At 41.6% G+C, this 27,955-nt stretch overlaps 1 protein-coding gene across 1 annotated transcript; it reads left to right on the top strand.

Annotated features, from left to right (window-relative positions):
• Positions 1-220: 220 nt before the first annotated feature.
• On the top strand, positions 221-27,955 carry N4BP1 (NEDD4 binding protein 1). Its single transcript, XM_090062412.1, has 7 exons — positions 221-568; positions 8,463-10,243; positions 16,994-17,124; positions 18,427-18,523; positions 19,773-19,880; positions 23,035-23,142; positions 27,321-27,955. The coding sequence occupies exons 1-7, from the start codon at positions 317-319 to the stop codon at positions 27,664-27,666; spliced, it is 2,823 nt and encodes a 940-aa protein (XP_089918538.1). The 5' UTR covers positions 221-316; the 3' UTR covers positions 27,667-27,955.

The raw sequence follows: 27,955 nt of genomic DNA, 5'->3' as shown, positions 1-27,955 counted from the left end.
CCAGCGCTCCCCCTCGTTACGAGGGCGGGCAGGTGCACGGGGGGGAATCTTTGCCCTCATCAAATATGTCGCATGGCGCAATGAAATCCGTCCACCCACAACGAGCATGGAAGCCGAGCCCATGGCGCGGGAGGCCCCTCCCCCCCGACTAAACACGGCGGCGGCTGCGCAGACGGCACTGACCCGTGCGTGAGGGTTCGTCGCGCGCCGATGACGCGACGTCGCGCGGTGATGAGGCTGGTGGGGTTTTCCCCGCGTTGTTGTGGGCCCGGCCCGCAGCGATGGGAGGCGGCGGCGGCGGCCGCGGGCGGCTCTGATGGCGACTCCCGGGGCAGGCGGCGGCAGCGGCGGCTCCGGGCCGGTGCTGGACGAGTTTACGGCGCCGGCGGAGAAGAGCGGCTTCCTGGATAGGAGCCGGGGCCGCATCGCCAGCCTCTTCGGGGCGCGACTCAGTGTGCTGGGGGCGCCGGGCGGCTGGAGCCCCGCGGGCCCGTCTGGGCCCTGCCCTCACAGCGCCCGCATCTGGCTGCAGCTCTCCGGGGACCGTCGCGCCGTGCACAGTGCCAAGGTAACCGCCCGGTGCTAGGGGCGCCAGTGCTCCCGGGGTGAAGTCCTCCCCTCAGGCGGGGAGAGCTGGGCGCTGAGGTACGGCCAGGTACGGGTGTGTGGAGAGAGGAGGAGGAAGAGATCAGGTGAATTTCCTTGCTACCTGGCTTGGCCCTGTCAGTCCACCTGACCTCCGCCCCGCATGTCCTGGCTGGGTTATAGCCTGAACCCCGAGGCCCACGTGAAGCCTGGTTGCAGTCTGACTGTAACCATTTGGTTTCTTTTCAGTAGCTGGTGGACAGTTTAAAAAAACAAACAGGAAAAAAAGAAAGTGATGGTTTAAAAAAAGAAAAAATTTTAAAGCGACTCGATTTGTTTGAAAGGAGCTTCAACAATGGGGAGGTGCAGTACCGTGTCGCAGCAGTTCTGACAGGTGTTTTCATAGCCTTTCTGCGTTCTTTTTTTTACATTTGCCTGCAACTGTGTTAACATGGTTTTTCCTACCAGTGGCATCAATTGGGACATTAGTCCTGAAGTGTGAGAGCAGGCAGAGCTGAAGCTATTTGACCTGTTTGGTGTGTGGAGTAGAAAGCAGTGTCTGGCTACCTGAAAGAGTTGGGGTGCGGGGAGCTAAGCCACATGAGAGCTAACTAGTTTTGTTTCTACATCCCCTGATGCTTATAGTAATAGTGCCCAACTGTTTTGCTTCTTGAGCTGAATGGCTCATGGGCTGGGTCCACAAGCTGGATTCATTCCACAGGCCCAATCCACAAGCCTTATGGTAGTTGCAGCCCTGCATGGAATTGGGCCAGGCCCATGTGCTGGATTCGGCCCCCCTGTTACCCCAGCCCTACTGCCAGAGCTCTGGCCTCATACAGGCCTAGCTACTGCCCATGTGAACAGGATCAGGCCTTGCTGTCCACCCAAAGCCCTGCTTGCTCCAGGTCAGACCAAGCCTCCCCACATGCACAGGATAGGGCCCCGCTGCCCACCATGAGTCCCACACGTGTTGTGCTGCCCACCCCCCTGCCTAGCGGATGCAGAGTCAAGCCCCACTGCCTTGGCCCCATGTGTGCCTGGAGGGGCCCCATCACCTACACTTGTGCATGTAGGTGGGATCCCCTGTGCAGTGCTGTGTCATCTGGCTCATGGCGCTTGGAAATTTGTCAGTAAAGGAGCAGTGACAGCATTAATTGCCACCCTTTCCTGCCAAATTTCCAGACCTTGGAGGAGCCCAATAGGCTGAATCACACTGCTCCATGGGCTGGATCTGTCCCACAGGCCAGGGGTTGAGAACCCCTGTTTTATAGTACTGACTGATTTAGGGTGCTAATTTGCTGTGCAGCAATCTCATAGGAATGTCTTGGTTACTAAAATTTTATCTATGGCTAACTCTTTTTTTTCAGGTGCAGTACAATGTTGCAGTTGGCATTATTCAGTTGTTTACGATAGCGGGAGCCACCCTTTTTTTTTTTTTTTACTTTTTTTGGGCAGATATGCCACATTTTAGCCAAGTGGCATTCTGATCCCTTTTCCCTGCCCAGTCTGCTGCTCTGCTTTCAGCTGCATGTGCACTCGGTGTTGTAGTGCCTGCCCCTACCCTGGTCTGTTGCATGCCACACACATAGCCATGCTGCTTGTAGCAAATGTGCAACAGGTTGGTCACCCCTGTTTATAATAGGATCATGGCAATATTGGGCCATTTGAATTTTGGGAGAATGTTAAATGAGCATTTACTCTGTTTTGAAACCACTTCACAACAAAAAAAATCCTGCTATCTCTCTCCTTGTATTATTAGTGCAAATCCTTAACGGGTATTTCTGGGCCTGACTTTAATTAGTTTTAGCTTTGCATTTTGCTCTGTAAAGTCTTTAGGTATGGAGATGTATAAGAACTTATTCTCAGTGAAATGCTGTGGATGATTTGGATTGAAAAAAGTTGAATCTCCCAAACTTAAGTTTTATGGTAGTATAGGTATGCCCAGAATCCCTATCTGATAAAGTTGTATAAAGAAATCCTGTTCTTCCCGTGGCAGCTTAAAATGCAGTCTATTAAGAATGTTTTTTCCAAATGTCAAGGTCTGGTGAAAGTAGCAAATAACTAGAAAAATTCAGAAATAACAGTGTAGACCGTACATTTTTCAGAACAGTGTAAATGAGCTGCTCAAGATACCTTTCTTGAAAGTCATTTTATTTTTTCAAAGAATTCATGAAGCTTGTAAATGGTGCGGGCTGAAACTCTGCTGTTCTAATTAGTTATATAAGGAAGAACAGTACAATACATGCAGTAGGAAAGCTTAATGTGCCATCACCCTGGGTTAGAGAAATAATGTAGGTGATAAAGTAGCTTTTGTCATGCACTCTCCTCTTTCCCAAGACCACCAAAGAGTCTTTTCTGTTTTGGCAGATAAGGTTCTTTGGGAGAATCTGATATTTTTTATTAGACTGCTTAAAAATTGTTCTCCAACTATTTAAATTAATCTTTTCAGAAACCCTTCAAAAACTGCTGCCATTTTTTCAGCGCTGATGCACATTTCATCACTTATACAAATGTATGTGATACATTGCAGCACCGGGTGCCTTTAAAAGTGCCTGATACTGTATCACGTGCATGTGTGTATGTGCCCTTAGTTTTTAGCTCTGAAACAGTAGCAGGTGGGGCCCAACCTTTTAAGCAGGGCTCCCACAGATTAGCCCCTTCCCTCCCCCAGGGCCACTCCTATCCCTTTCTCTTGCCTGATACATGCTGCTATATGTTCCCTGAGCAATTACCTGCTTTGCTTTTGGCTCCCTGCCCTATTTGCTATCAGGGTGAATTTGATTTAAATAGTGATTTAAATCACTGGTCAGGAAGCCTTGATTTAACCATTGTTTTCTACCAAAAAAAATTATTCTTGTTGTTTGATTTTGATATCCGTTATTCATTTAACTTCTTGAAACTTTGCACTTTTAAAGAAAGATAAGGGCTTGGCTCTGTGTACACAAACTTGCAGAGACAAGAGGGCTGATCAGGTCTGTTGTCTCTCATCTCCATATACTGCTGTTAACAAGAATGTTATCTCTGGAGACAACAAACTCTTTATGCATTTATGACCGAAAACTTGCAGAGAACAATTTTTCCAACTATTTAGTTGGTCTAATAAAAGATATTACATCTACCCAAAGAACCTCGTCTACCTATGATCTCTGACAAAACCACAGAAACTAACTATTACAGAGCTGCTTAATAGGCTCTTCTAGACTGAGCACTGAGTACCATTGGGCAGGGTGGTTTTCTTCAATCTATAGAGGATCTTTCTTCAGTCTATAGGGGAGTCCCTAATCTAGTCCATGGCCTGTTGTGGCCTATTTATAAAACTTCTAAAAAGGTTACATGAATATATTGTCTTAAATAGTATATAATTAGAAGTCATAATCCCTATTCTATGATGATATCTTTGAGCTTTAACATATCTTAAAGTATCTTTTACAAGTTTTTATTTTTTAAAGCATCTTAAAAAATAAAAAAGATTACATCAAAAAATCTGATTTAAAAAAAAATCCAGTTTTTTTAGTAATTGATTTTTATCCACCCTATTTGCTATTGTTTCCCTGCTTCCTCATGGATCTATCATGTGCCACACATGGAAACTGTCTGTGCTACTTGTGGCATGTATTGAAGGTTGGCTACCCCTGCAGTAGCAGATCCAGGAACAAGGCAAGGGGTGCTCCCCACCCTGCCATAGCTTGGCTATGCCATACATATGCAGAGAGCTCTGGGTCCTTGCTGAAGCTCTGCATGTCCAGTGAGCTCATCAGCTGATCAGGGCATTGTCTGAGGAAAGCCCCTGCTGTCATGCAGCTCCAGAGCCACCCAGGGGGTGAACGCTGTTGCTGTTCACATTTCTCTCCCTACTGAATCCAGCAGCAAAGCAAAGTGGATGAATGGCTGTAGCAGTACCCAGCCCCCTCTTTCCTCCTCCCCTTCCCCTTGCACTCAGTTCTTGGATGGGATCTTCAGCCAGGCCCTGCATCAAAAACTAACATGTGGCATAGTCACAGGGTAGTGTGACCATGCACCACATCCCCTCTGGATCCACCCTGGACTGAGACATCAGTTTGTCAGTATGTTAACTATTTTGATGAGCAGCGTTAGATGATATGATGGTTAAAGGACTTGGCACTATTACAGACCAGCTAATGTGACCAGTAGAGTTTCTTTGTTAATAGCATAGCCTCATTGCTGCAGGAGAACTAGGGGGTGTGATGTTGTAAATGCAGAAGCATGGTAGAAATTTCTACTTACTGTGCCATGGAAGAAAGACAATTTTAGATGATATTATCTCATTAGGAAAATGCTGTTGTTTTCTTTATTTGTTTTAAAAAAATAAACTAGAGAACTAAATAAAACCAAAACTCAAGAACTTGCTCCTTATGACCAGCTCTTATTGGAGTGAGTATCTGAAATGTGCACATTAGGAACTATATAACTGATCAACTTGTTGCTGAAGTTTTTTAGGTACAATGATAGCAATGTCCTTAATGAAAGGAAGTTGAGCTACCATGGAATCCAGAAAGCATCTTTCTCAATTCTGAGAAGCTGATTCATTACCAAAAAATAACAGAGGAAGGACTCTTTCAAACAAATGATGAATTTACCCACTGAACTTGAAATTTATAAGTTGAACACCTGTACCTGAAGTACAAATAGAAATTTTTTTATGCAAGCTCTTTATCTAGAGTAGTGATAGACTTTAGCTTTTAGGGCTTGCCTTAACTGCTTAAAGTACATTTTATTCCAGGGTAACTAATATATGTATGTTATCCAAAGGCAAAAATTCAGTGAAAGCCAGTCACTGTAGATTATAAAAAAAAAAAAAGATAAACTTGTTGTTTTTTGCTGAAAGTGAAGTGCATACTGGTTGGTTTGTTTGTTTGTTTGTGTGGGTTTTTTAATAGCTCATAACTGTTAATTACTTTTCCATTAGCTGTTTACAAAGTAAGCCTATAAGCACTCTCACTATAGGCAATATGTTTATAGGTTCAGGTTATGATAAGTAAAGGAACAAATATTACCAATTCCCACAAGGTAAATAATCTATGACAACTTGAATAATTGCCCCAAGTGTTCAATAAAGTATCTCAGTGAAAGAAAACGCATCCAACAGACAACAAATTAAAGTATTACTAATAATTCACAAACCTTGTATAAAGAAGAGAGCTAAAATTTTTGCCTATCAACATCCTCTACAATATCCTTAAAATAACTTACCTGGAAACTACTGTTTGTCTTTTGGAAGACCTAAAAGACAGGAAATGGACAGTAGAACCTTTCATTTTTAGGTCACTAATTTAGATCCAGTCCAGAGGGGTAACAAAGGTTATTGCTGATGACCTGCATGGCACTTAATATTTGACAGCACTGTTGGCTGTCACAGTAGGGAGTCCAAGTATTTGAATGGGCCTCCATGGCCTGATATAATAGGGAGGGAAGCCTGTGCTGGTCATGGCTTGTAGAATATTCACTAACCATTGCCATTGACTTAGTCTGCATGTCCTGTAATAGAGGACTTTAGATTTCAGCTTTCTCATTCACAAGCAATAAATTCGTATCAGAAAGCTTTTGTGGTGTTTAATAAAAGAAAGTTCCCATGTTCTGAATACTTGTTTTCCATGTTCTTACTGTTCTTGTAGAACCTTATTTCACGCGCCAGAAAAGAGTGATTTCAGTTATTGCTACTGTACCAGTTCATACTCTTGCAATAGCCAGTTCTTAAAGCTACATTGATGTAAATCAAATATGGTAACAGGCCTTGTTGCATTGTCTATTCATAACATTTAATTTTAGTTTTTTTTTAAAAAGAAACATATATATTATCCAAGCAGATCAGCAAAAAGAGCACATCTGGTTGAATATTTACTTCTTTTAGAACATTCCAAATCAAAATTATAAAGTATTTTGTAAAATTATCAGTACTGGTAAAGCTGCAGAATGCTAATCCAGTACTTTCTGGTAACAGCCAAATGATCTAACCTTGATTTGATGTTGGTGCAGGTAATGTCTAGAAATGTAACAACAGAAATGCGTTTAGAGAAATAAATATATTTTCCTTGTTTACCCTGTTTTGACGTGGAGGGAAAAGGTTGGTTCTGGAGTTTTGTTGATCAGTTTTATTTCCTGCTAAATACCCATGTCTTCAGAATCATATTTTTGCAGAACTTCGTTTTCAGTAGACACTGTTAGGGCCAAGGTTCCCTCTAAGGTGCGCGCATGCATGGCCGCACACAAAAAAAAAAAAAAAAACATGGCCGCGCACAGCCTTTTCCAAGGCTGCGTGCCAGGAGAAGCTGAGGCGGGCGCCTGGCATGGGCTCTGCTAGCTCCAGGACACTGCTCCGCTCCCCTGCATGGCCTCGAGTTGTGTCCCGCAGTGTCCTGGAGCCAGTGGAGCCTTACTCAGGGAAGGCAGCAGCTCCTCCCCAAGGTGAGGCAAGGCAGTGATGGAGGCTAAGGTGGGGGGCTGGCATGGGCTCTGCCAGCTCCGGGGAAGTGCTCCACGCCCTGGCCCTGATGCAGGAAAGCGGAGCACTTCCCCAGAGCCTGCCCTAGCTCCAGCCATCGTCCCTCAGCCTCTTGGCCCCAGCTCCAGCTTCCAGCCTCTCAGCTCCAGCCCCCTGGCCCCTGGCCCCTACCCCCTTCAATAAGTGTCCCGGACCAAGGCAGCACGCTCACGGACCACTACTTCTTAGAGGGAACATTGCTTGGGGCGCAGTTATGTTGAACCACTGCAACACTACGTTTCCCAGATATACCTAATTTGGTATTAAGAATTATATGTAGTATTAGAATGATGTTATAGCCATGATGGTCCAGGGATTATACAAAGTTTTCTTAGGGTGTTATCTTTTATAGTATTGGACCAACTGCATAGTTGGGATAGGCAAGCTCTCAAATGCAAGACATACAGAGGTGACCTGATTAAAAATAGCCTGCAGTTGAAGGTTTGTCTAACTATCCCAATGAAGCATTTGCTCCAATAAAAGGTAATCTAAGAAATCTTTGCCAAGCTTTATAGGGAAGTTGCCTTCATGAATTTGACAACTTCTTTATGCAAACTAGTTTATACAACATTGCCTAATGAGGCTGTGAATTCATTAGCAGGGCATGGCTTCTCTAACCAGAATGACTAGTAACATTTTTCCTATTTGTATTTATGGTAATGCCTCTTTAAGGCTAGTAAACATTGCCGACTTTAGCAATACTGAAAACATAAGAAATAGCTGTACCGCACAAAGCATAATGAAAACAAAGGAGTTTCTATTCCAGGAAATCAGGTTCTCTTTCAAACCTGATCCAAATGGGTGTTTTCTGTATCGCAAGACAAAATGACTTAATTACATTTTTAGATTCATATATACATTTTTTTACCTTGGTGTAGATTTCAGGATCTGACCCTAAAGTTTTGGGGATTTTGACCCTACAGAAATTATGAAACTGTCCTGAGGCAGGTCTAGAAACCTTCATATCCATACCATACATGTATGTATAAAAGCTTGCTTTGCCATCCAGTATGGTATTCCACTTTTATGGAATGCAAAATAAATTACAACTGTCGCGGTTGGAGCAAAACTACCTTTGACTTTAAAACTAGACTGTTGCCTTCAAATGTAAACAAAATTCTTTGAAACTCTCTCTATACTTTTAGGCTATTTGCCTGGGAATCATTAATGGCTATTTGAAATGTATCTTGATTATGGTATCTAGAAAGTTGTTAGTTTACATCTTCATACATTTTTCACTATAAACTGAGTGTTTCTGTTGTTGAACATGTTTAGCATAGTTTCAAACAGGAACAAATATATTCACATTGTATATACACTTCTTGATTTGTAGCAAGTTCATTATATTATCTTCCTTTCTCTTTCTCTCTCATCATAGGAGTATATTAAGGGACTCTGTGAACCTGAACTAGAAGAAAAGGAACATTATCCAAAGGACATGCATTGTATTTTTGTTGGTGCACATAGCCTGTTTCTTAACTATCTTATTCAAGATACCTGTGCTGATATAACAGTGTTGGAAATAGGATTACTTAGTATTAAGGGTAGTACAGAAGCTGTTGTTATGGCTAGAAGTCACATTCAGCAATTTGTGAAGCTTTTTGAAACCAACGAAAGCTTATTAAGTGACAGAGAATCGGAGGTAAAAAAAGAATTTAAACAATTTGTGGAAGCACATGCAGATAAATATACAATTGACTTGTTAATTTTGCCTAGCTCATTAAAAAGAGATCTTTTGAGTCTTACACAAAGCAAATGTTGTGAAGAGGGCAATGTGATAGACCTTACAGATTCTGAAACCACAGAAGAGGTTTTACAGAACAAAGCCCCTAAAATAACTGTAAAAAGTAGAGATGGAAAAACAGTTCAGGAGGAAGCAAGAAATAATGCTGGAACCCCAGTAACAGAGCTGACAAAGCAAATGGACACGGTGCTTTCTGATGCACAAGGAAGGTGTTTTGTTCCTATAAATGGTGTGACTGCATTGGAGACATCTGTTTCCAAAGAGAGACAGTCATGTAAAAGGAGGTCTTCAGATGCTGAGGAAAGGCTTCCTAAGAAACAGTTTTCATTAGAAAGTAATCAGGAGGGCAAGCCTATACCATGCAGTGATCTTCCTGATGAGGATGTAGTTATTGATCTGATATCTGATAGCTGCACTGAATCAGAAGATCCAAGCTGCAAAGAAGGTGATGAGGAAATGGAATATAAGATTCTTGTAAACTTTTTCAAAACCATGGGCTATTCCCAAAAAATTGTAGAGCAAGTTATTGATGAACTGGGACAATTAACGGAACCATTAATACTCCTGCAAGAAATTGAAAAGGAAAATGAAAAGTTTCAGAAGGAAATGGAAAAGTCACCTCAAATATCAAGATGCACAAGTGTGTGCCCAGGAGGTAGTGCAAATCATTCACACACTGCAAAAGAGGGAGCAATTTCCAGCAGTAAAAATCGTCCTAAACCCAGTCATATTTTGAAGGAGCCAAAAAATGTAAAGCAGAAAGTAGCAGACTTGCCACGTGTACAGGTCAATGCAGAAGCCAAATGGTGCATGTCAGACTGTAAAAACAAAACTGCAGTTCCTTCCAGTAAAACTTCAACAGAATGTTGTAAACAGAAGGGCTTTAATTCTGATGAACATCATGGCTCAAGGACAAGTGATATAGAAACCGATGGTTTACTACCTTCAAACACTGTAGCATCTAACACTGTAGAGTTGATGAAAGATGGGGTGCTAAAAGATGGTGACTTCATAGCAAGAGGGAGCTCGAGCCAGCAGCAAACACCAATGCAGACTGAATCTGCAGGTTGTCAGCAAAAATCTGTAGGGTCTGCACAGAATAATCAACCTGTTCATGAAAATCAGCCAGCACCATGCAGCACTTCTCAGTTCACACTCATTAACCAATACTCTTCTCAAAACACAAGGCTGCTTGAACTTCCTCCTCCAACTTCTGATTGTCTACCCCAAGTACATCATCCAGTTCCAGACTGGAAGGCAGTGGGAGCATGCAGTCATCACGCTGATCCCTCCGTTACTGGGGTTCAAAGATTTTTGGAGTCTCTGAAAAAGCCATATAGACTGGAGTTGAAAAATGAACCTGGAAGACTGAATTTAAAACATATGATTATAGATGGAAGCAACATTGCAATTTCGTAAGTATAGCTAGTTTGCACTTCTTCCCTTTTGAAAAAATTCACCAAGTTTTTATAGAGAAATGGGGAAGAGGAGAACGCTAACTTGCATCATTCTTTTTCTTGTTTTTAATTGTATTTATAAGCCTTTGTTAACTAGCCTTCAGGTAATCAGAAGTAGGATATATCAGTTGGCTATCGGATCGGCACCGATCAAAAAGAGAAATGACATTATCGGCTATTGGCTTTTTTTGGTCGTTGTAGCTGATAGCTATGGCTGCGTGCCTGGGGCACGCTGGCAAGTGTAATCTGGTTCCCGTGCTGTGCCGATGGCTCAAGCCCATGGCAGACTACAGGTCCCAGCGAGGCAGCGGAGAGCGTGCTGGAGAGTGGTCATGGGGCACTGTGCTCAGCAACAAAGGAACTGTTACCAGCTCCTCCTGCTGCTGCTGCTGCCGCCGTAGCAACTGCACATGCAGCAGGGGCCTGAGTGCCAGGGCTGTCGTGGCAGTGTTGGACTGCTGGTGGGCAGGGCAAGGTTCCATGCAAGGGACATTCTGCTCTGCCAGGCACCAGGCTCCTTCGCAAAAGCGGCTGCTCCCTGTTGCCATGAGAGCTCAGCTGCACAGACCCCATTGGCACTGAGTCATCAGCATGTTCCGAGGCTCCGAAAGTGCCCAGCACCATTGCCCGCACGAGGGTCCACGCCATCCACCCGAGATGGGAGCAGGGCTACAGGTAAGAGCCGTGGCAAAGGGGGGCAACCAGCTTGGGAATAAGGCGGTCACTGCCTTCCTCATTATCGGTGCACCCTTATTATCTGCTATTCCCACAGCTTTCTAGCAAGTCTTCTTGTAGGTGGATTATTTTGATCAAGGGGTAAAGAGGTCTGTCATTTGGAAATTAGGTGGCTACCACAAAATTACTTTGTCCACATAAACTGTATGAGGAACTGCAATTTACTATACTCTCCATGGTCTGCCTTATGTTTTGGTTTTGACTTGTTCAAAATACGCTGTTTCACTTACAGTTCACAAGGTGGTTTGTGCTATAAAAGTTCTCTTCAGGACTCTAAGTATGTGCTGATTTGGGTAGCATAAGGATCCATACAGGATAAAACAGTAGCTTTTCTTATGATTGTAACAGTTTACAGAAGATATGCATATGTTTTATAAGTTATTTGTACTTTATCTGCTAAATAATTCTCTCTAGTATGTGGTGGTGACTTTTTTTAGGAATTTGATTAAAATAGGTATTCTAGTTAAACACTTTTGTAAGCCAAAACCTCTTTATCTAGTTATTTTTGATAAGTTTTAAATGCTGTTCTGTGATATTCTTAATTTGGATTTTATACCCTGCAGGAAAGTGGGTCTTGAGTCTTGCATGCATTCAGTAGATTGGCTTTGAATTTCCCCAATTTTAGATGCATTTATAGAAACATTAATAAAAGCAAATGTAAATGACCAGAGAAATAGTTCTCTTCATATTTTCATAAGAATATATCTTCTTTTAAGAAGAAAACGATGGTTCTTCATAGTGTATAAAACAAAAACTTAATAGGCTGTTGGGAGATATGAAATTCTTTATGAAGACAAGGTGCAAAGTTAAAATGGAATTTAAGTCCTATAACAACATCTTTATCAAGTAGCTTTCAAAAATGAAGTCTGGCTAAGCTCAGGTATTCCCAAAATTCAGAAAGGGAACCCTGTAATCATCATGTATCATTGTCTGGTTTTATACCTTAATAAAACTGCATGCTTGAAATTATAAAGAAGTTATGACAGGCAGCTAATGAACAAGTTCTCTGGAGACTGTATTATCTACTATTTTATTTTAATGCCTGAACTATGAAAATATTTTTATAAAGTACCTTTATAGTTAAAGATCACCCGCAACTGTAGAATAAAATGTTCAGTTTCTTACACCTGCTCTTAAGTTGCCAGCCAATATTTATGCTTCTTGGGTCATACTATCATGTCTTAAAAAAAGAAATAAAATAAAAAAGGGGGTATAGTCAGTTTGCCTGGAGCCCTATTAGTCTAGGCAAATGCAGACCTGCAATGAGTCTTCCATTTCTGGTTGTTCTTCAAAAGAAGACACAAAGATAAGTGAAAGTAGCAAAATTTGAAGTGCACAAAATGTACAAAAATGTTTTTCCTTTATTCTAGTTAACATTAGATGTTTTTTCTATTTTTACACATTCTTATGGATAAAGCTAAATTTGGGCTTTTGACACCTCCTTTAATTCCACTACTGCTCATATTGCATGGGCCGATATTAGAACATGTAAGAGCCAAATTCTGTTAGCTAAATGGACAGGCTAAAAAACCTGTTTTATTGACTTTAGTTAGTTTACGGCTTAAGTTAAAATGTCTCTTGCCTTTCTGTTTCCCATGGCAGCTGATAAGGCCCCACCAAAGTTCTAACATTTGTAGCTTTTTGTAGCAAAAACAATTGACCCAGGCTTCCAAGAAATATTCTATACCTAAAAGGCAAACAGTAACCACTTTACTTCGTTTTCTGCAGCTTTACTTCTAATCATCAAAACTCTGAATTAATAGCTGTGGGTGATCAACCCAAGGGAATTCATCTGTTTTACTTGCAAACTCAGCAGTTGAAAGGAAAATGTGTTAGAGGTAGAGTGGTTATTTGTTTTGGAGTTGCTTACAACCTTGAAATATGAAAGTATGATCCTGCAAGAGCAATAGCAAACTGACGACTTTAAAAAAACCAACCCCAACCTTTATCTATGTGATGCGTCTTCCAGGAGTAGATTAGTTGATCTTCCTGCTGCTCTGCTTGCTAATATTAAGAACAGTGGGAATAACATATCAGGGATGCTACCAAGAATTTTATTTTCTGCAGTGCTTGCAAAGTTTCTTTGCAGTGACAGTAAAGAAACCTCTTAATATTGTTAAACTTTAAAGCAAGTTTTTGGGAATAACTTATACCCAGTGGTTTAGGCAGGAGGAATTCCTACCTCAAGTCCTCTAAAATAGACCAGGCATTTTTTAAATGCTGCCTTAATTCTAAAGCAGGAAGTATTGTCTGAAATGAAATTGAGTCTAATTGCCTTTATGTGGCAATTTAGACAGTTTTAAGTATGTCTCTCTGATTCAAGCGGGTAGTATTGCATTACTTGACACTGTATCTGTAGGGTAAACCAGGGGTCAAGCATGGTCCGCAAGCCAGATCCAGCCTGTGGGTCTCTGGACCAGCCCCATGTGCTAGCCCTGGCCCCACATACTGCATGTGGGGCCAGCATGGTGGCACATGCAGCGTACACCCTGTGCTGTGTGCAGCATGCACAGCTAATCCACTCCATCCTGGGGTGCCACCAGATCCTTTCTGCAGATTCTTTGCAGTCACAGGAGATGAACAGGTAAGTGCAAGTGCAGGCTTGACACCCTGCCCGGCCAATCCCTCATCCCTACCACCCAGTCCCTCTGCAAAGAAGTTAGCTCTATAAGTCATCATTAAGGGTGCCACTCAGTTCACAAAAGTTAAGGAAGGATGCCTCAAGTCCAAAAGAGGTTGAGAGCCCCACCTCTAAGCTAAAGTTTTAATCTTTTCCTCCATCTACTTGATTGATTTCTCACCTCCCCCTCCCCCTACTTCTCCTCTGTGTATTGGTGACGGTCAACAGACATGGAAATGATTGCAGTTTTGACTGCTATCTTCATATTTCATCTGCAGATACATTACCAAATCAAAAAACACTCTGCTTTCAGAGTTATGTCTAAAAAAGCTGCTTCCTCAGTATAATCCAACTTTATATAGGCACTTGTAGCCTGTATCTGTTTCACTGGAAGCCTTTAACTTACTTTTTGTAGATAATGATGCTAGAAGTGCCCCTGTGTGCTTCTTTGAGCAGAACAGGCTTTACTTCTGGTGGCTGTTTGACAGCAAAGATTTAATAATACTTTCATGAAATTGCTTGAAGCAATGGAGGCTGAGCCCAAAATCAACTTGAATGGCCTCAAATAAATAAATATCCCAGAAAATCAGTTTCTTTGCTTATTGAGTATTCCCAAGTGGCTCATGAATTGTCAATAAAATGCCATGCTTATTTGATTTATGACCTTCTCTTTTATAAAAATAGTCTAAGAATCCTTCAGATATTTTGTATAACTCTCAGGGGTGACTATTATTAAGTAAAAATGAAAATTTGTTAACCATTGTTCTAACTTTCTGAGGTTTTGAAACGTTAGCGCTGTACTTCTGAAGCATGAATTTAGGTACGAAGCTTTGCATTTCGGGATTGAAGTACTCCTGTCATTTGACTGTTGTGATTTCTGGTTGGTTTTTATGGGGAAAACCTTAAATGATCCATAACTGACAGTACTTGACTAAAAATACAGTGCTGCTTTGTTACAGTAAATAGTTTTTAAAATGAACTTATTTCCTCACTGTTCAGATTTTGTTGTTTAGAAAATAGTGATGTAAAAATGCAAGTCACAACTATGAGTCATAATTTAGTCTGAGCTTTTTAGACTGATTTCCCAAACTAGTATAAATGGAAAAGAAATGCAAATTGCTGGGGTTATGTAGAAACTAACAAATGCACCACATCCTCTTTACCTACTAACTTTTTTTATTAATGTAGAAGATGTTGACAGAAGAGAATGGACTTTTACACAATTGAGCTCAAGTATTGGAGCTCAATTCTGTCCAAATGCATTGCATTGCAGCAGGCATAAATATATTGAACACTTAAGGTGGGGGGGAAAGCTGAGTGTACTGCGCTGGGTTTAAAAACTTTGAAAAAACACTCAAAATAGATTGTATAAATGAGGAAATATTTTACCAATCTGAGAAGTTATGTAAAATTTTACTTCCATATAGCACCATAACCTTGGCGTGTTCTCCACATGCTTGTTCAGTGATACTTGCTGTCTCCTGTTCAGTCAGCTGCAAACTCTTGATTACAAAAAAGTGAAAAAGAGAAAATTGTAATTGAAAATAACTTTCTGACCAAGATGCTTTAAATGTGTTACTAAACCAGCATGTAACCTTCTTTTTTACAAGGTTGTACCCTCATTTTTACTGCAATCTCATATCTTATGAGAGATTTTTATATATTGGAAATATGGTTTTTAGAGGCACCCCCATCTCTGCTCCCTTCTTTTTACTTGTATTTCTAACAACCCTTTCCCATCCCCATCCTGATCCCGCCCCCCCCTCGTGTCCCTCTGGCTTCTACCCTCATTTACAGTGTGCTGAGAAAACACCCAGCCCTTGCTTAGGCTCTTAACTTGCCTTGTGCCATCTTTAACCCTCCTAGGAGAGTGAGGGACTCTGCTTTTTGGTCATGTCTACTTTAGAGAAAAGATATAATATTTGACACACTGATCATACTGTAGGCCAATCAATTGTACTTCTAAAATGCAAATTCCAGAGCATCTCAAACATACCTTCTTTACTGTTTCTGAAAAGCAAGCCTTTAAGTTTGTACTGAATTAAATATTTGTGCAGTAATCACTCCCATTATTATAGGATTGAGTAAATATGATTAAGTCCATATGTAAATGGACTTTACAGTTACATATGGATTTAATCACAAGGTATTACTTCATCTGGTATTTAGCTTAGTCTGTATCTGCTTCTCTCCCTCTTCTGCAGAAGGGCACATTGTGCCTGAAAGCTTGTTTAACATCTCTCTCAACCATACAAGTGGTCGCATAAAAGTTACCATCAGAAAAACCTTACATCTTGAAACTTTTTTCTCGTTTTTATCAGGAAATGTGCTGTGCAAACATGTTCTTTTTCTATACTAGCTAAATGTTTGTCTTTTTTCCTGTAAATGTGGTTTTTAATATATAGAAATGCATTTGAAATAATGAATTATTTTTAAATCAACACCAGCTATAGTCCTCCTTAATAAACTTTTTAAAGTTTTTGTTTTAGGTAGGAAAGTGTCAGACTTTTACCCTCCCTCACTCTTTTTCCCCAAAGTCTCTTTTGCCCTGTTTTGTGACATTCAGTTCTTGGCATCTGGGTACAGTGTTTACTACTGCACAGCAAAACTTCAGTCTTTGGTATGTCTAACACAGAGACTACAAATGGATTAGTTCCTGACTGTCTTGATTTGTTTTCATTTTATTAACGTCATTTGGCTAAATCACAAAATTAAGAAGTTAACATTTTTATTCTATGTTTTGAGAAGATGGCCTAGATTCAGAGGCATTGCACTATTCAGCTAATTCCCAGAAAGTATTGGCCCCAAAATTATAGTGAGAGAAGGGATTGGGGTCCTTCTGTGTCCCAAACTTGGTACCCTCACTTCCAGTACCCTGAGATCCACCCTACCAAGACAACTTTTTTGTACCAATTGGTGAGACGGGACAGTTTCTTTACAGCACAAAAGTTCAAAATTCATTTTAGTTGAATCTTAAATGTAGGTTAAAATGGCCAATTAAATAAATGGTGTTTCAACTTGGGAAGTTTTCATGGTGGACTCTTTAGAAAGAGAAAAAGTCCCTATCTGCAAGTAACAGGTAGTTCTACCTACAGAACTTCATTCAGGCTAGACACTGTTCACCTGCCTTCCTGGGGAGAGGGGAAAGGAGCAATATATCTACTTTCTACTAAAATACTCCTGGTTATGGAATGCATTCTGTGCAACTAGAGCAATAAGCATCTACTCCTTTGGTGTGAAATGAAGTTGCTATATCTTATACCTTGATCCTGTAAATCACTTCTGTGTCCTTATTTGCCCTACTGTACTTGCACCTATTTCAACTTCTTTTTTTTTTTTTCTTTTTTTAATAGTCATGGTCTAAATAAATTCTTCTCCTGTCGAGGAATTGCAATTGCTGTAGATTACTTTTGGAAACGTGGTCACCGAAGCATTACTGTGTTTGTTCCACAGTGGAGAACAAGACGTGATCCTTCTATTACAGGTGAGGCAAAGTTTCCTGTTTTCTTGCCTTTTGACTTCAGTTTAATGAACCACTTCCAAGTTCAGCTCTAAATATCTGGGACCTTGGCCATGAAAGTTATATTGGTAAATAAATAGCTTTGAAATAACTATTTTTACATTTCTCTGAATTCAGTCAAATTATTTGACAAAGTCTAATTGGACGTTACAGGAAAAGGCAGCTAAGTATCATGTTTGGATTGGAATAATTCATCATGACTACTCACCTTACAGAAAAGTTTGGGTGTCCTTTCATTTTAAGAAGCTCCTCTAGGTTTGAACACTGTTTAAAGATCCACTGTTTAAAGACCTGATATTTAAGATGCATCTTCCGTAAGACAAATATTTTTAACTTGAACGAGTTAGCAAAGGGGGAGAAAATCCTTGTAAGTGCAAGGCGTTTTCTAGTTTGCTTGTTTTTTTCCATATGATGTAGCAAGTCAGTTAAACTACTGGGATGTCTTGTTTTCAGCATGATCTGTAAACTCATGGGAAAACTAGAATATGCCATGTCCTGGGATTTTACCCTGTTAATTCCCATTTAAGGCAAGGCCTTAAATATTTTAGGTCTTCTTCTAAACAATTGCTTTTTCTCCTCTTCTACTGTTTTCCAACCTCTTAAACTCTTTTATTCTGTTTCCTTTCCATAGTTTCAAACTTAAATTTATCTGCTGGTCTGAGCTCAGTTGTCCTATTAACCAACCTTGCAGGTCAAAATGTCTTGCTCCGGGTAAGAGGAGGGTGGGCACTAGGATGCCAATGCGCATCTCTGCACGCACCGCTGAAGCCCTCCTGTCAGCTGAAGCTCCACATCCGCAAGATAGAGCCAAAGGTTACCCACTGTTACAAACTAGTCAGGGGGGATCAGCGGGCATTGGGGGAGTCACTATTCCCCTGTGCACTGCCAGGAGTGACCAGGAATAACGGTCACAAGCTGGCAGAGGGTAGGTTTAGGCTAGATATCAGGAAGCACTACTTCATGGTCAGGGCGGCTAGGATCTGGAACCAACTTCCAAGAGAAGTTGTGCTGGCTCCTACCCTGGGGGTGTTTAAGAGGAGGTTAGATGAACATTTTGCTGGGGTCATTTGACCCCAGTGTTATTTCCTGCCATGGCAGGGGGTCGGACTAGATGATCTGCTCAGGTCCCTTCCGACCCTAGAAACTATGAAAGTTCTGCTCTAGAAGATGAGCAGTATTCTCACTTTACAGTTAAGGAAATGGAAACAGTAAAATTAAGAAAATCTTGTCTTTTTAAAACTAAATGTTCATTTAATTTTTTAACAGAGCAGCATTTCTTAACTGAGCTTCAGGATATTGGAATATTGTCTTTAACTCCTGCAAGGGTGGTATTGGGAGCAAGAATTGCTGCTCACGATGACAGGTATGGAAGATACAGGTTAAAAGTCTAACAGTGAATATTACTAGGTCAAATATCATGAATCCTATTATGAGGTAAATTTTAACTTGCCTAGAGAGAGCCAGGCACCCACTTAATAGATATTGGATGTGCTCCATATTTGTAGAAATTTGATGCTAAAAATGTGCATCTGATATCGGAGATTATCATTTGTACAGCTGTCACTGTCACTTCCTTATGTCGTCTGCTTTCAGACTGTCAGGAAAATGAGAAGTTTTTGTTGTATATGTATTTTTGTAACTTTCTAATATAATATAATTTAAGTCATTGTTCATCCTTGTGTAGACATGGTTGGTTTGTTTTATGTTCGTAACTTTTTTTATAACATGGACATAGATCCTTCTGAAAACGCTCTAAACTATTTAAAAAAAAAAAAACCAACATTTGCTTAAATCACATACTGTTACCTTACTAAGTTAACTCATTGAGTCATAGAGCTTTGATGCATATGTCTGGAGCTTTGCTGATAGCTCTGTTCATTTATATATATTAATAAAAACAGCATAGTTATTTCAAGTACAGATCTTCAGTTGTAACACTTGAGAATAACTTTCAAGTGTTTTCCCCATTGCAAGCAGGGAGTCTACTTTATTTAAAAGAATAGTGTATATTATTGCTGAATTCTCCCAGTCTTAAATTTCCCAGTGAGAAAAGCATACTAGAAAAAGTTCTTTTAGGAGGGCAGCTATTGCTAAATTTGGCAAAGGTAAAGCAGCTGCCGCTCTGAAGTTGTCATTTGCCAGCTGGCTGCTATTTGCATCCCTCTCCCTTTAAACTAGTAAGCATTCCCGTTCTCGGGAGAAGAGATATTCTTGCACTTAATATGCCTTACTTTTTTGATTGGACATACGGCTGTATCAACTAATAACTAGGAGTAAATGTGTGAACGTGAAAATGCATTACATTTTTAGTTTTTTCTTTAAACCCTGGATCTCTCTATTTAAGAACGCTAGGGCAGAAGATATTAGAGTTCTGTAGACTGAAGTTTGAATTGTTTCCATGGTGGTTCTTGGGTATTGCTTGAATAAGCAGTGCAGTTGCAAAATGCATGTGGTATCTGAGTATCATTTTTAGTCGGGGGTAGTCAGCTGGCTTCTCTGAGTATCCTTGCTAATGGAGTTCTTCTTAAGGCTGTAGTGGTGGTTTTCTAGGTGATGTAAATGTCTTCAACTGAGGCAAAAGATTTTAACTGTCTTTGAAACAAATGTTGTAGATTTTTGCTGCATCTTGCTGATAAAACTGGAGGGATTATTGTTACTAATGATAACTTCAGAGAATTTGTGACGGAATCACTTTCCTGGAGAGAGATTATTCAAAGAAGGTAATTACTTGGATTTGCACACATATAGCAAGGTTGCCTATCCATACATGCCAAGTGCCATTAGCATAATGTTGAAGCATTTTTTTTAAGAGAACCTTTGACCCTTCTGACATACTTCCTGGGTGTAGACAATTAGGTAGCCCTTCCTGGAAATGGGGTCTTGTAGCCCAGTTGCCTTAGACTCTGAATCCAGTGCTGTAACCGTGGGCCTCCAAGTAGATTAAGCACAATGGCTATCAGAGATGAGATCTTTTGGTACTCTGAAAAGGTCAACCATAAACTCAGGGGCACATGACAGCTGAAGGAAATCTATAGCAGCTTTGTAAGGGTATCAAAACCATTATCACTTTAATAATTATCGCTTTACCTAGCATGACAAATATGCCGCTACACAAATTTTAATTAATGTTTGTATTTTCTTGACTTTTTTTTCCCCTTACTGCTTTTGAATATTCTCTTAGGTTTAGGGTAGAAATGGTTAAGAGTGAAGAAATTCTCTCCCACCTTCACATGACTATTTCCCAACCTGCTTCCGCTTCCTCTGTTTCCCAAATTACAGCATCTATCTACACTATACAGCCTGTTTCTCTTTTTCAGGATTCTTAAATTGGATCTATCTCTGATGAAATTGTACTTCTTTGCTCTTCTCCCTCGCCAAGCTTCCTTGTAGTCCCTCGAGGTTTTTCTGTTTTGTTTGTTTGTTTTCTGCTCCCTCTGGATACGACTGAATGTCATAGACACATCTGGGCCTGTTTTAAACTAGTGAGGGGCATGCTGATGACAGTATATTTGTGGCAGCATGGATGATTAGCCCATATTGGTCTCCAAAGAGTTAGTTGCCCAGTTTATTCAATAGATCTTGTAGTCTGCACAGACCTTCATGCTCCTATTGCCACTTTGCTCTCAGTAGCCAAAGTAATTTAAAGCTAGCTTAAGTATATGTGTATGAGTTGCAGTTCCTGTGTTAGAGGTGTCCTGAATCTTATAGCTTCTAGTCTTTGGAATTTCCATTCAAGCAAAACACCATGCCAAAAACACTCCTTGGAGATGAGCTACCTTGTGCCATCCATTGTGTTAAGGAGCTCCTGCTTGAATAGGACAGAACAACTTAAAGATACAGCAGTTCTGTCAGATGAACCAGAATTAATAAGCTGTGGAGATTCCCCAGATCATTAGTGTGGCAGTGCCATATAATATAACCCCCTCACCTATTGTAGAGAGCCCTGATTATTATGCTGACTTGGTTGGAAATGACAAGGGTGCAAATTACAAAGCTGCATAGACCATCCCACCAGTAAACCACTCCTATTGAAGCCTTACTGGGTATATGACTCAAATATTTCTATTAATCTCATCTTGGCTTTATGGCACAGAATGAACTAGTCTGTCTGATCAGTAGATCCTTTGCTACTTTGAGGCTTTAGAAAGCAACAACTTTTGAATTCCATACAGAGACAAGCAGCAAGGGTCCCACACCCCTGATCTCATGCTTGCTATAAGAAACTTAGGGCCCCTCTAGACATTTAGGTAAAGGCGTAATAAGATATGATGTTCAATCCACAATCATGCCTCCTGCCATGTCACACATGCATGGCAGGAGGCATGATTGTAGGTTTGAGTATCAGATCCAATTGTGCCATATTGCCTGTGCAAAGGGAGCCTGGGATTGTGATGCTGGTCTCCCTCTTCACCAGCTCCCGCTGCTGCGAGCTCTGCAGCTGATGAGTCTTGCAGCGGGGACAGTATCTGGAACCCGGGCTCTGCTATGAGCCCCATCAGCTGTAGGGCTTGCAGGGAAGCACCTGGCCAATGGTGCGATAAGAAAAAACCACAAAGTTATTCTACAAAAAACATGGACTATCTTTGTGGCTTATTGCTTGCTTTTATCATGCCATTAACATGTGTGTCTGGGTCACAACTTAAAGCATGATTGACTGGTTAATCGCACCTTAAATGTAATGTGGTAGGTGGGACCTTACTTACCAAGCAAGCAGCCACTGTACCACAGTAACTTTGGTTTATGGATATTTGAGACCTAGTCCTTAGAATCCACTGTAGTAGTCTAATCTTATAGTGACACAACTTATTGTAAATAACCATTTTAGTAATTTCAGTTACCTGACTCCATTTTCATAAAGAAAAATAGAGAAAGCTAGATGATCATGTATTAAGTCCAGCATTTAATGTACAGTGTTTTCTCAGGCTTTACAGTAGTATGCTCTTTGAATATGTGATGTGGTTGTCAGGTGTTTTTTCTACTGAACTGGCTAAATTGTTCCAATTACTAATATGTATACAAGAAGGGAAATGCACTATTATGGGTGCAGTATACTTCCACATTTTACATGAAGAAACCACGTTTACCTAACTTCAGAAACCAAATTAAATTTTGGTATTTAAAATCAGATGGCTTGCTTTTAACTTAAAGTAAAAGAGCAATTCCTCTCCTTTTGCTTAGGGTCTGATCTCAAGCCCACAGAAGTGAATGGAAAGACCACAGCTGGCTTCCAAAACACTTTGAACCACCCCTATATCATCTTCAAAGAACAAAAGACTAAAACAATTACAGCATCTGAATAATGGAGATGCTTCTGTTGCTGCAGTAGTTTTCTTCCATGACTCTTTTCCAGGCTTGTGTGAATGGGTAGACAAATGTATTCATGCAGCCGAAGCTACTGTCTCTCTTTGATGTGCAAATTTGCTGTAGATTCAAATCATGGGGCTTGTCTGTACTTTGTATGTCCTTGTGGTGCTGCTCTGATCACAATTGGTTATGTAGCCAATTGCAATATACAGGTCTTGGACCAACTCTTCTGTGGAGGAAATTTTCTGAACAAACATTTCCACTTTTCTTATCCTTTCTCACCAGCCCCATTGCACTTCCTCTGTTTTCAGAACCTTGTTTTGCAGTGGCCCAAACCTCATAGTTCAAGAAATTCAGTATCCCTGAGTATAGTGGAAATGTCCTGTCTCTCTAGTTAGCTATTAACTAGTTTGGCAGTGAGTACTGCTTATAGCTACAACAGATGTTCTCAACATCAGACAGTTTTGAGTCCTGCTAAAAAAATTAAGTATAGTTCATTCCACATACTGGTGAGGGGAAAAAGACTTACTTGTTCTGATAGTTTTTTTTCATAACTACTTAATGTTGCAGATTGCTCCAGTACACGTTTGTTGGGGACATATTCATGGTTCCTGATGATCCTTTGGGAAGAAATGGACCCAGATTAGATGACTTCCTTCAGAATCAAGGCAGTGTTAGGTACAGTGCTTGCGCATGCCCACTCTCTCTCATTCTTTTTCTGTTTTGCTTTACGAGTTGTGACTTCAGAAAAAATACTGTTCCACTGTTTTATTACAGTACAAGAGTGATGTTGTAGCCATGATGGTCCATAAATTATGTGAAAGGCAAGGATTTCTTAGGGTGATATCTTATATTGGACCAAGAATGTCAAGGGCTATAGGCTGTACAGGAGGGACAGGATAGGAAAGAGAGGTGGGGGCGTGGCTCTCTATATTAAGGAGGAATACACATCCTCGTCAATTAGTAAGGAGTCAGGGGAGGGGCACTCTGAAGTGCTTTGGGTTAGGGTACAAGGCAGTCAAGGGGAAAGAGACTTAACGGTGGGAGTCTACTACAGACCTCCCAACCAGGCAGAGGAGCTTGACCAGGATTTCTTGGGTTAGCTCACAGAGATAGTGAAGGCTATGGATGAATCATGGGGGACCTGAACTTCCTGGACATCTGCTGGGAAGAGCAGTCAGCCAGGTCAGATCGTTCACGTAAGTTCTTAGACAGAGTGCAGGACCTCCATCTAACCCAGGAGGTGCACAGCCCCACCAGGGGGGACGCCTTGTTGGACCTAGTGCTGGCCACGGGCGATGACCTGGTGAGAGGGCTGCGGGTGCTCGACGACGTGGGCGACAGCGATCATCGCCTGCTGGAATTCACCATCCGGCGCAAGGTGGCAAAGGCAAGCAGTAAGGCAGTGGCCCTAGATTTTAAGAGAGCAAACTTCAACAAGCTAAGGAGGATAGTTGGAGAAGGGCTGAGATCCCAGAGGGGAGGGGAGCCAGGTGTCCAAGGTGAGTGGTCACTCCTTAAGGAGATGATCCTCCAAGCCCAAAGGAAGGTAATCCCAACAAGGATCAAAGGGAGCAGGAGAGCACACAAGCCTCCGTAGCTCACCAAAAGCATCCGGGAATGTCTCCTTGCTAAAAAGGAGGCTTACACCCAATGGAAAGAAGGGGTCATCACCAGGGAGAACTATTCTGCAGTTGCTCGGGGCTGTAGGGGGGCAGTTAGGAAGGCCAAGGCAGAGATGGAACTGGGACTAGCTTCCCAGATTAAGGACAATAAGAAGTCCTTTTTTAAATACATAGGAGGTAAAAAGAAGGTCCCAGGTAATGTGGGGCCCTTGCAGGACGTGTTGGGAAACTTGGTCGTCATACCAGACGGCAAAGCTAACATGTTTAACGATGTCTTTGCCTCCGTCTTCCTAAGTAGGGACCAGGACAGCCACGTCCCTGCTGGGCCCCTCTCGGGCCCTGGGGGAGGCACACCTAGGCCAACGGTTAGCGAGGATTTAGTTAGGGAGCTTCTCGAGGGGCTGGACGTTTTCAAGTCAGCCGGTCCGGATGATCTCCACCCTAGAGTTCTAAAGGAACTGGCCCAGATCATTGCAGGTCCTCTGGCATGGCTTTATGAGCACTCGTGGTGCTCTGGAGAGGCATCGGAGGACTGGAAGAGGGCCAACGTGGTTCCCATCTTCAAAAAAGGGAGGAGGGATGACCCAGGAAACTATAGGCCAGTTAGTCTTACCTCGATCCTAGGCAAGCTGTTCGAGAAAATTATTCTGGTACACATCCAGGAGGGGCCAGCAGGGGACTGCATGCTTAGGGGCATCCAGCACGGGTTCATCAGTGGCAGGTCCTATCAGACCAACCTGGTGGCCTTTTACGATCAGATCACCAGATCGTTAGATGCAGGGGTAGCAGTGGACATGGTCTTCCTGGACTTCCGGAAGGCTTTTGACACTGTCTCTCACCCCATTCTCATTAAGAAACTGGAGGGCTGTGGCGTAGACACCCACACAGTCAAATGGGTCGCCAGCTAGCTGGAGGGCCGCACCCAGAGGGTGGTAGCGGATGGGTCCTTCTCAACCTGGAAGGACATGGGCAGTGGGGTTCCGCAGGGCTCGGTCCTCGGGCCCGCAGTGTTCAACATCTTCATCGGCGATTTGGACGAGGGGGTAAAAAGCACCCTGTTCAGACTTGCTGATGACGCTAAGATGTGGGGGAATGTGGGCACGCTAGAAGGAAGCAACAGGATACAATCAGACCTAGACGGGTTACAAGGGTGGGCAGATGAGAATAGGATGGGTTTCAACACAGACAAGTGCAAGGTGCTGCACCTGGGGAGGAACAACCGGCACCATACCTACAGGTTGGGGAACTCCCCTCTTGTCAGCACGGAGGCAGAAAAGGATCTTGGGGTCATCATTGACTCCAAGATGAACATGGGCCGGCAGTGTGGGGAGGCAGTAAGGAAGGCCAACCGCACCTTGTCATGCATCCACAGATGCATTTCAAGCAGGTCCAAAGAGGTGATCCTCCCCCTGTATGCGGCACTGGTCAGGCCACAACTGGAGTACTGTGTCCAGTTCTGGGCACTGCACTTCGAGAGGGATGTTGACAGCATGGAGAGGGTCCAGAGGAGGGCCACTCGCATGATCAGGGGACAGCAGGGCAGGCCCTATGAGGAGAGGCTGCGGGACCTGAACCTGTTCATCCTCCAAAAGAGGAGGCTCGGGGGGATCTTGTGGCCTGTTATAAAGTAGTCGGGGGGGGATCAGCGGGCATTGGGGGAGTCACTGTTCCCCCGCGCACTGCCAGGAGTGACCAGGAATAACGGTCACAAGCTGGCAGAGGGTAGGTTTAGGTTAGATATCAGGAGGTGCTACTTCACAGTCAGGGTGGCTAGGGCCTGGAACCAGCTTCCAAGGGATGTGGTGCAGGCTCCTACCCTGGGGGTTTTTAATAGGAGGTTAGATGAACACCTTGCTGGGGTCGTTTGACCCCAGTATTCTTTCCTGCCGTGGTAGGGGGTCGGACTATATGATCTGTTCAGGTCCCTTCCCACCCTAGAAACTATGAAGAATGTACATAGTTGGTCCAATAAATTATATCACTCTAACAAATCCTTTCCCCTCAATGCTTTATTTAAAGTAAGTGTATACATTATTCAAAATGTCAAGAGCACTGGTTCTAAAGAGTCTTATGGTGGGGAAAAACAGATTTTGTTTTTTGTTTTTACTTAGTCTGTTCAGAAATTGGTGGTGACATTGTGCAGCTAACCAAGATCTTACTCATCGGTAAAATAAGTCAGACAAGTAACTCAGTAACTTCCTCTGAGGTTTGGTTGTGGGGGTGTTCACATAAATGCGATGAACTTTATGGTGTTCTGATATTACACAGAAGTACTGATTTATAAAACCAAAAGTTCATCTAAATACCTTAATTGACCACACTGATTTATCTCCATGTGGGTACTGTGGACGTCACTGCATACAAAGTACAGAGATGAGCACACACTGCATGTTGCATGGGCACAGCTTTTTCTCTTTTTTTTATTTTCACCTTTACATTGTTGTTATATTATGCCAATTAAAATATCTTGCCACGATTTCTTGAGGGTTGTGATGGTGTTTAAGAAGATGCCTCTCGTTTTACTTTTTTTCATTTTAAATTTCAAAAAGAAAAGAAACTAAAAACCTATGAACAAGATTTAAAAATAACTGCTGTTGTTTGGTTATCTTCCAGGGTTTTTTAAGTTGGAAGCTTTTCCTTGCTCGGTCTCTATATAGCTGAAAGGAGCATAGCTTCTTGAACAGATAGGTCAGTGGCAGTTTTCTATAGGAACAGTTGCAGTAGATATAGAGGCCTTACTTTTCAGGGTTTGTTTCAAAATGAAAAGAGAAACCACTAATCTTAATATTAACTTAGACACTCAAACCTGTCTGATTTTTATCTATATTAATGAAAATAGTTAGTATGTCTGACACAACTAGTTGACTTAATGGCTGTTTATCTACCTAATCAGTAATACTGAAGTTAGAGCCTTGCATTTTAAAAAAAAAAAAGAAAGAAAGAAAATAGTAACTTTGTTTTTGCTATATAGTCTACTTGTCACCAATGTAAAACATCAGAGCCAAACACATCTAATATAAATTCAAGGCTTTTGGGCTCTTGGGTTTCAGATTGGAAGTTTTTTGGATGAAGTTTGATCCTTTATTATTTTTGTATTGCATTTTTAGTCCATAACAACCTTACGAGTAATGTAGAGATTTTGAAACACCTTTTTTGCTCTTCATTTGTTGTTGTTCTTAGAAGAATCTCCACATCTCTTCCTTGGTTTGAGATTTCATTTTTGTTCCATAGAAATTTTCCACCAACACAAACAGCATTACCAAGTGCTGGGTTGCATTCTTCTGAGACATCAGTCTTCATGCCAGTAACCAAGTTGGCCAATAGTAGTAGACAATCTATGAACAGAGCACATCCTGGTCCTTCATCTCCCTGGCTTCCACTGCAACCAGATATTCCAGATGTACGAACTTGTTTAACAGTTCCACCACAAAGATCTGTTACCGAAACAAAACAGCTGAGAGAAGCACTGGTAAAAATATTTCCCGATTCTGAGCAAAGACAGAAGATTGATCAAATACTTGCAAACCATCCATTCATGAGAGACCTTAATGCACTGTCTGCCATGGTGCTTGATTAAATGTAATATTGGGTTCTTTGTATTTACAGCTAATTGAATTTAAACTTTGGATGCCAATATGAACAATATGTTGCACCAAGTTACACTGTGTATATTCAAAACTTAATTTTATTTGTATAAACAAAGATGAGAACTATTTTTTTTGTGTATATTCTTGTGGCTTTCAGACACCAACTTTTTGGTAAATTAAATTGTGCTGCTGTTACAGATTTGTGTTAACATTTTCTGTGAAAAGAAACAAATCTTGACTTCTGCCTCACTGGAATTTCTTATTAAAGTAGTAACAGTT

Source organism: Crocodylus siamensis, chromosome 9 (genome assembly GCF_052110815.1).
Source record: "Crocodylus siamensis isolate JL-2025a chromosome 9, ASM5211081v1, whole genome shotgun sequence".
Classification (NCBI taxonomy): domain Eukaryota; kingdom Metazoa; phylum Chordata; order Crocodylia; family Crocodylidae; genus Crocodylus; species Crocodylus siamensis.
The sequence above is the reverse complement of the archived record's forward strand: the minus strand, read 5'-3'. Positions and strand labels throughout refer to the sequence as shown.

What these genes read in the sequence shown, in the direction of transcription:
- N4BP1 (XM_090062412.1), top strand. Translation starts at nt 317, where the DNA reads ATGGCGACTCCCGGGGCAGGCGGCGGCAGCGGCGGCTCCGGGCCGGTG. An exon ending in GGAAGCAACATTGCAATTTC is followed by an intron (nt 10,244 to 16,993) that starts GTAAGTATAGCT and finishes TTTTTTTAATAG; the next exon opens with TCATGGTCTAAATAAATTCT. An exon ending in CAGAATCAAGGCAGTGTTAG is followed by an intron (nt 23,143 to 27,320) that starts GTACAGTGCTTG and finishes TTTGTTCCATAG; the next exon opens with AAATTTTCCACCAACACAAA.